Here is an 8,257-nt window from a genome sequence, read left to right on the forward strand (position 1 = left end):
ACATGCGCTCGCCAGAAAGACAGAGACAGAAAGCAAGAAGTCATCCCCCAGGGGGAATGGACATGCTGCAATCCCTTCTCCTCCATTCTCCTCTCCATTCTTGGGCATGCACGCACACGCACCTGGCGTGAGTTTAAGTCACTGGGTCTGGCACTCAAACTGCAGCAGACTACATGGGAGTCCAGCGACATAGCCATTACAACTGCTGTTTCCAAGAGAGGTTTTGCTATAGGGTGCATGCACTTGCCAGAGAGACAGAGACAGAAAGCAAGAACTCATCCCCTGACGGAATGGCCATGCCACAATCCCTTCTCCTCTATTCTCCTCTTGGGATTTTGGGCATGCATGCACATGCACCCAGTATGAGTTTTAAGCCTCTAGGTTCGGGACTCAAACCGCAGTCGACTATGTGGGAGTTCAGCGACGTAACCATTAAGCCATCTGCTGGACTCACTGACTTCTAATTTTAACACTTGTGTCAAGGTCAGAAGGCCAGAAAAGCAAACACTTAGAGATCCAAGCAGTTACCTTTTGAACTAGAGAGAGGACTGCCCTGCTGTCTCCTCTTGGCGTCGCTGAGAATGTCGATGACCAGAGTGGCAAACTCGTGGGCATTAAATCGAGCTAATTTCTGTCTGCCCTAGGGGTGAGAAATAATGGAAATATTCCCCAGTGTAAAAACATATGCCTAAGGAAAAGTCAGATAAAACCAGTCAGACTACTGATAGACCATCCCATCATGATCAAAGTAATATCACTCACAGCCATAAATGCACCAGACATAACGTTTTCTGTGCTGTTTAAAACCATTTATGTGAGAGCTTCATAAGTTTTCACAATGCCATTTATTTTTGTGAACGGAATAAAATGGTGCTACTGTGTTTTGTTTCCTATTTTTGATTCTGTTTTGCAGTAGAACCCGGTAATGAAAAATTAGTTTGGAAAGAAATGTAAAATTTCAAGATAAACAGAGTTATAATCTTGATGTGGGTATTCTATTCTCATACGATCATTCTTTGCTTTCCTAGTGCTCATGCTGTTTTTAATGCTTTATTATTATATATAGTACTTTGATGACAATTGCAGGGTATCAATTCACTCTCACTTTATTAGTATTCCCAAATGAAGAATTCCCATGTAAAAGGATGTACTTCATTTTGAGGCTTCCAAACCTGATCAACAAACTACTCTTCAGAAGTCTGCAGCAATTTACGATCCAGTCTGTAGCATGAGAAAGCCCATCTTGCCACAGCCTTACCAGTTTGGAGTGTCCTTTACTAGGTAGATTGGGCCTTCAAGAAGTTCACGGGAAAATGAATTAATTAACGTATGAGTTTAATTCAGCTCTGCAGTGCGGTGTGAATATGTTGCTCAAGAGAAGCTGCATCCACATGGTGACCACAGTCAAAATCCTGGGCCTGGTCAGCCTAGAGTACACCAGGCACACGCCTAAGTGCCCAGGATCAGATAGGCTGGAGGTCTGAAGGGGATCCCGGCATGACCAGACCCCATGGGGGGAGAGTCTCTTCTCTCTCAAGTATGTACAAATGTGCTTTATCATGAATAAAGGAAAACATGTTGGGGCAGGCCCTGCTGCCCACTGGTTAAGGGATCTGGATCCCACATGGCAGACCACACAATTTGAGTCCCGGACCTGGCATCTTGAAAAACACGCCAAACGTGCAGGTGTGTGCAGGTATGCCCCACATCCTGACAAGATGGAGAAATGGAGAAGGGAGGGTGGTGTGATCATGCCCCACTGGGGAGTGTGTTCTCCCTTTACTGTTCTGCCTCTCTGTCTTTCTCTGCCCAGTGCATGTGACTTCTGGCAAAATAAATAAATAAATGTATGAATTTACTTTGGTCTTCCCCCCCAAAAAATAAGGAAATTCATGTATAGTTTCTTCAGAATAGGCCCCTTCCATGAACTTTTTGAAGACCACGCCCTCATCATATTCTATTAATTTGCTCAGTGAATCTTTCACTAATATCTTACAGTGCTTTCTTTCATTACTAACACAGTTAAACATTCCTTCATATTTGTAAGCCATTTACATGTCTTCTGTGAACTGTTTTACATTTTTCCCATCATCTATTTTTATCTATCGCTTTAAACAAATTATTTTCTGCATAAGGAATATTACATTTTAATCCATCAAAAAAAAAAAAAAAAAGTCAAAGACTTGTCCTGGGAAAGTGAAATAGCATGACATCAGCCACACCCCAAATCATAGCACTGGTTACTTTTCAAACAGAGCCACTTGCCTGGTTTCGTGTTGACGAGTACTCGGGGTTGACGGGGAGGAAGGGGACGACCGTTGTCTCGGTTACCAGGGTGCTGTGGTTTTGCGTGGCAAGCCAGACTAGCCAGAGGAAAGAGCCAGAGACAGAATCTCATCACGCCTGGTGTGCCACTGCTCCTCCGGGAGGCACAGCTCACGCAGTACTAGGGAGACTCGGGGAGGCACACTTTGAAGCCAACATACGCAAAAGGAAATGTTGACACACGCGTTATCAGGACAGGAGAAAGTGGGCAAGTAAAACACGGAGGCTGGCAGCTTGTCGCTGCCCACTGCTAACGGAAGCGTATGAGATAAAGCCACATGTTAAGTCACCTGCATCAGTCTCTCGCCTGTCAACTTCATCGTACACATCCATGGCAAGTTCTTCAAACAAATGATTACTTAGCTGAAAGTAAAAATACCAGGGACACAAGGGACAACGATTAACACCAGGAGGACGAGAGGGGACTGTGACCTATTCCCCCTGCTATCTTCATTTTATCCAAAGCCAGTGCTTAGTCAATCCCCACTGTTAAAGAGACAAGGACCTTTCCAGAACCGTTCTGCCCCTCTGGAAGTCTGTCCGGCAGTAGCCTGACTACCTGATGACATGCAGACAAGGTCGCTGCTATGCGGGAAGGAAGGGGCAACACACATGCACCGTCTACAGAGCAGTTCTCATTCTCTACTCCTCTCGTGACACTGCCCTAGGTAAGTCTCCTCTTCTGCTCTAGAGGCACTTGCAAGATCCCTAAAGTGGAAGGGATCCTAACCTGCTGGTAGCATAAAGAGGTGGAAGCACACAACTGCTCTGGGAGGACAGAATGTCCTGCTGTGTGAAAGTGTGACCCAGGCCTCACTGAGGTTTCTTTGCCCCGCTCCTTGGTAGAGATCCTCCCATCCTCAGGTGCATGGAGCTTTTCCAACAACAAAGCACAGCCCGACCTAGTTTATAGGACGTGGTGCATGTCAGCTCACAGAACAGTCAACACACAGGCTGATGGGCCTAACTGGCAGGTGGGGCTGGGGCCGACCGTCAGGGTTTTCACCAATTTCTGCCAGGGAGGACCAGCTCGCTCTGTGCTTTCTGTCTTACGAAACTTACCCTGACACTTGGCAGTTGTGACTTTTCCCCTGGCTGCTTCCCTGCTCTGTGAGGGCAGGAGCTGAATCTGTCCTATTCCCTACTGTGTTCCTTACATCCACAAACCTCACGCTGGGAGGGCATGGGAGACAGCCACTCACACACCGACCAGAAACAGCGATTCACAGAAACATGCTAAGATGGAGACAGCACATTGTTGAGGGAAGAGAGCAGGATATCAAATGTTATAATTATGATTCACAGGTTCTAAAATAGATAGGCATATAAGAGCTGAAAGAACTATTGAGCCTAAATCCATTAAGCATAATGTGATTGAGAATGATCCTTCTCTATTTTCCAGATTTTCTTGAGTGTGATCACATTTCATTTATAATTAAAAATAAACCCAGAAAGCCTATTGCTGGATAAGATGATGAAGGATGGGGAGCTTTAATTTGCTTCATAAATATGCAGTTACTTGCCCTGCAAATTCATGTTGTTGGGTCGTCAAGAAAGTCATGACACTTGGCAGTTGTGACTTTTCCCCTGGCTGCTTCCCTGCTCTGTGAGGGCAGGAGCTGAATCTGTCCTATTCCCTACTGTGTTCCTTACATCCACAAACCTCACGCTGGGAGGGCATGGGAGACAGCCACTCACACACCGACCAGAAACAGCGATTCACAGAAACATGCTAAGATGGAGACAGCACATTGTTGAGGGAAGAGAGCAGGATATCAAATGTTATAATTATGATTCACAGGTTCTAAAATAGATAGGCATATAAGAGCTGAAAGAACTATTGAGCCTAAATCCATTAAGCATAATGTGATTGAGAATGATCCTTCTCTATTTTCCAGATTTTCTTGAGTGTGATCACATTTCATTTATAATTAAAAATAAACCCAGAAAGCCTATTGCTGGATAAGATGATGAAGGATGGGGAGCTTTAATTTGCTTCATAAATATGCAGTTACTTGCCCTGCAAATTCATGTTGTTGGGTCGTCAAGAAAGTCATGATGCATTTTTGCACAGAAAAACAGGAAAACACATCCTGACTTTCCCGCTGCCCTAATGTTACTAACAACTACAATAGCCAACACTGTCTGAAGGCTCACATCCAGGGCACGGTGCTCGGAGCATCCACACCGACTACTTACGACACTCCCACGGAGGTAGGAACTACCACTGTCCCATTTCAGACAGGGAGGTGAGGCACAAAAGTTAGTAGCTTGCCTAAAGTCACAAAGCAGATAAGGGGTGGGCCTGAGATGCAAGTTGGAGTCTCTCAAAAGGTTAATGTTTATTAATATTAATTTGAAGAATACGTTAGTTTTTTGTTACATTTTTCTCAGCTTTTCATTAGGGAGAGAGAAAGGGAGGGAGGGGTGGGGAGAAAAAGGAAAAGGAAAGGAAGGAAGGAAAGGCAAGAGGGAGGGAAGAATGGAGGAAGATACTGGAAGATAAACTCCGACCTGGCCCTGATAAAGGCAGTCCCCAGTGAGGAGACCAGAACGGAGGTCAACGAGAAACAAAGCAGCTTGCCTTGCCGGACAGTTCCGACCTGCAGCCTCTGCTGTACCATCATCTCCCTTCTCTAGAAGGCGTCAAGGCACAGGGTGGCCAAGGAGCTGGCAGGGCTGGGACCAGTCTGACCCAGAGCCCAAGGTCGTGAGAGCTGCACCAAACTTGGCTCCAGATGCTCACTGAAGGCCTGCTGCATGCCAGAGACACCTCGACCACAACCTCAGCTCTTGCGTTATTCCCAGCCTAGCAAATGTGACGTCAACGCGAGCCTGGGTTTGACCTGGGCCTGAATTCCTTATAATACAGAGTTGCCTACTTCTTAGGAGTAGTTAAGAGGAAACCACACAGGAGATGCCGTCAGATTTGCTACCTGATTCCAAAGCTTAACATCTTCATCATCTTATCGTATGACCTCCTTAAGTTAAGAAAGGCAGTAAAATACAGACACACAAAACCGTAGATATAGAACACAGACACCAAACAAATTGCATAAAACACATTTATTTCATAATACAGTTAAATACTAGTAAGGATAAATTCACTCCATGGAATACTTAAGACTTTGCATGATCTCAAGTTCTAGTAAAGGGTCTTCTGTGAGAAAGGGAGGAGGCAGTCCTAAGCTAGGGAAGCTGCAGTTTCAGAGTTGGGCTGCGGGAAAGCTCCTGCCAACACTGTGGTGATAAAAGCAGTAAATGATAAAAGGGAGGGAAGTTGGGAAAGGGGAGCGCAGCAGGCAAAGAGGATTTCTAGGAGAGGACTTGCTGGTGGCGGCTTGTGGCCCCAGAGGACGTTAGTCCAGAAAGAAACACTCACACACGCATGTGCATGTACACTGGGAACCAGATGGGAAGGAAGGCAACCTTGGGAGGGTGAGAGCTGGAGCATACCCTTCACAGGGCTACGAAAGGAACCCAAGAATCTCACTTCTGATCCAGGAGCCTGTGGTTAAGCATCCTGTGAGGCTTCACTGGAGGGAACTAGAAAAACCACTCCCAGAGAAGCAGATTTCCTGGGGCCCTGGGTAAGGCTGAGGTGGGCAAGCTGGGGAGAAATACAGATTAAAGTGAAGCTGTGACCTCAGAGCTGGGTGAACCCTGAGGTCCTACGTGGGCCGGGACTACTGGTTATCGGCGTAAGTTCACAAAGCTCTGTGAATGGCATGGTGGGGCCCCAGCAGTAGAGTGAACCTACGGTCCGCACCACCACTCCAGCATCAGCTATGACCACTCTCCCGCACCTGCACAGCTACAGGAAATAATCCCAAGGGCAGGTGGCCCAGGCACTCATTTAGGTTGAGAGAAACCAGGGAACTCTCACGAGGAGGAAAACTTCCTAAAGTCAGAGACACAGGAACAGGACAGAGGAAGACGGGATTATCTGAAGCAGAGCCAATGGACACTAAGGATATGCTAAACTTCACAGTGCTCGGGCCCAGTGCTACAGAGTCAATGGTCTGCTTCAAACGTAACACACCTCGACATCTGGTCAGATGTCACGCGACATGCCAGGTAACTAGAGAGAGGACACGCATCACGGGGACACACTGATTCCCACACTGGAGTTCACCAGTATGGAGAGATACTCACAGATTGAAGTTTCTTCTTAGCAGCTTTTGCCAATTCAGACAAATCCAGGCTGCTAAGAAAATGTACAGAACTAATAAGCAATAAGTAAAACCATGTTCATAAACTCTGAAGAAGATTAAGATAACCAAGGACCAAAAAAAAAAAAGACTGTAGATCATGGACATTACCAGAGATAAGCATCCCAACACATTAAAAAAAAGATTGATTTATTTAATTTTGTTATTATTATTGTTATTATTTAAATTTAACCAGAGAGAGACAGAAAGGGAAAGTGAGAAAGCAGGCTGCCAGGTCCAGAACTCGAACCACAGCTGGCCATGTGTGAGTCCAGTGCCTTAATCACCACGCCATCTGTGAGCCCAGAGATAAGCATTCTATAGTCCAACAGAGTCAGCGAGGAAACTGAACAGAACCCTTTGGTGAAAGAGACTCTTGGAAATACCATAATCGAGGCCGACAGGTGGCATGGTGGTTAAAGTGTTGGACTCCTACACGGCCAACTGAGGGCCGAGTCCTGGACCTGGTGGCTTGCTTTCTCACTTTCTCTCTTTCTGTCTCTCTCTGGTCAAATTAAAAAAAGAAATACCATAACCATATGACATGAGGAAGGAGAAAACAAATCACCTACTGACTAAATGACAAAAGCTACTGCCACGTTAATCTCTAGGTCCATATTTGAGGGGTCACAATTTTGGGAGTATTTTTTAAAAAAGCACGATAGAAGAAAATACAAAGAGGGGGGACCAGCAGATGGCGTAATGGTTATGTCGCTGGACTCCCACATAGTCAACGGTGGCTTAAGTCCCAGACCTGGCAGCTTAAAACTCATGCTGGGCATGTGTGTGTGTGTACCCAAGATCCCTAGAGGAGAACGGAGGAGAAGGGATTGCAGCGTGACCATCCACCCTGTGGGATTTCTTGCTTTGCCTCTCTCTCTCTGGTGAGTGTACATGCCTTATAACAAAAATATCTTAAAAGATAAAAAATACAAAAAGGGAAGATGTGAGAAGCCATAATAACAAGATTACACCTAGAATGGCAGCTAGTCATTTCATAGACTCCTGACAGTGCTTTTGCAAATGCTAAGGGTTCAAGGTTCATTCCCACAGCAGTTAATTTGTCCCATCTTATAGGCCAGGGGCTGGCAAATGATGGCTGCCTCTCTGTTCAGCCCATGAGCTCAGAATGGCTTTACATTTTTTCTTTATTTAACTGCTAGAGGGTATGGGAGTTGGCCAGAGCGAAATGAGGGCAGGGAGGGGAGGGAAAAAAGCATTTCTTACAGGTATGGTCATGCCACAAGCCTCTCTCCTCCATTTCTCCATTGCGTTGGGATTCTGGGCATGCACACATGTGCTCAGTATGTCTTTCAAGCTACCAGGTCGAGACTCAAACTGTGGTGTTCCACGGGATCTGGCTCCCTTAACCACTAGGCTATGGGTCAGCCTAGTTTTTATATTTTTTTAAATGGTTGGGTGGAGAAAACGAAGGACAATATTTCCTAACATGTGAAAATTAAAGGAAATTCAAATTTCAGTGTCAAGGAATAAAATTTTATGGAACAGACATGCCCATTCATTTACACAGTGTCCATGGAGGCTTCTGTTTACAGCGGCAAAGTCCAGGAGTTGTGACAGTGGCTGTATGGCCCAAAAAGCCTAAAATATTCACTCTCTGGCCCTTGACAAAAAAGGTTTGCTGGGAACCAGCAGTTAGCGTAATGGCTATGTCGCTGGACTCCCACGTAGTCGACCGTGGTTCATGTCCCGGACCCGGT

General features: G+C 45.8%; 1 protein-coding gene across 4 annotated transcripts in view; it reads right to left on the bottom strand.

Moving 5' to 3' along the window:
- GIT2 (GIT ArfGAP 2) overlaps positions 1–8,257 on the bottom strand; it is a 64,864-nt gene that overhangs the window by 30,013 nt on the left and 26,594 nt on the right. For 3 of the 4 annotated variants that reach the window (XM_006147854.3, XM_006147853.3, XM_006147856.2), the window contains exons 9-12: positions 6,481–6,532; positions 2,616–2,688; positions 2,266–2,363; positions 529–640 (exon numbers count right to left, since the gene is read on the bottom strand). In XM_006147854.3, the coding sequence (XP_006147916.1) occupies positions 529–640; positions 2,266–2,363; positions 2,616–2,688; positions 6,481–6,532 (335 nt within the window). The remainder of the gene's footprint in view (positions 1–528; positions 641–2,265; positions 2,364–2,615; positions 2,689–6,480; positions 6,533–8,257) is intronic. The other variant, XM_014587604.2, reaches the window with a different exon arrangement.

This window comes from Tupaia chinensis, unplaced genomic scaffold (genome assembly GCF_000334495.1).
Source record: "Tupaia chinensis unplaced genomic scaffold, TupChi_1.0 Scaffold000226_1, whole genome shotgun sequence".
NCBI lineage: Eukaryota > Metazoa > Chordata > Mammalia > Scandentia > Tupaiidae > Tupaia > Tupaia belangeri.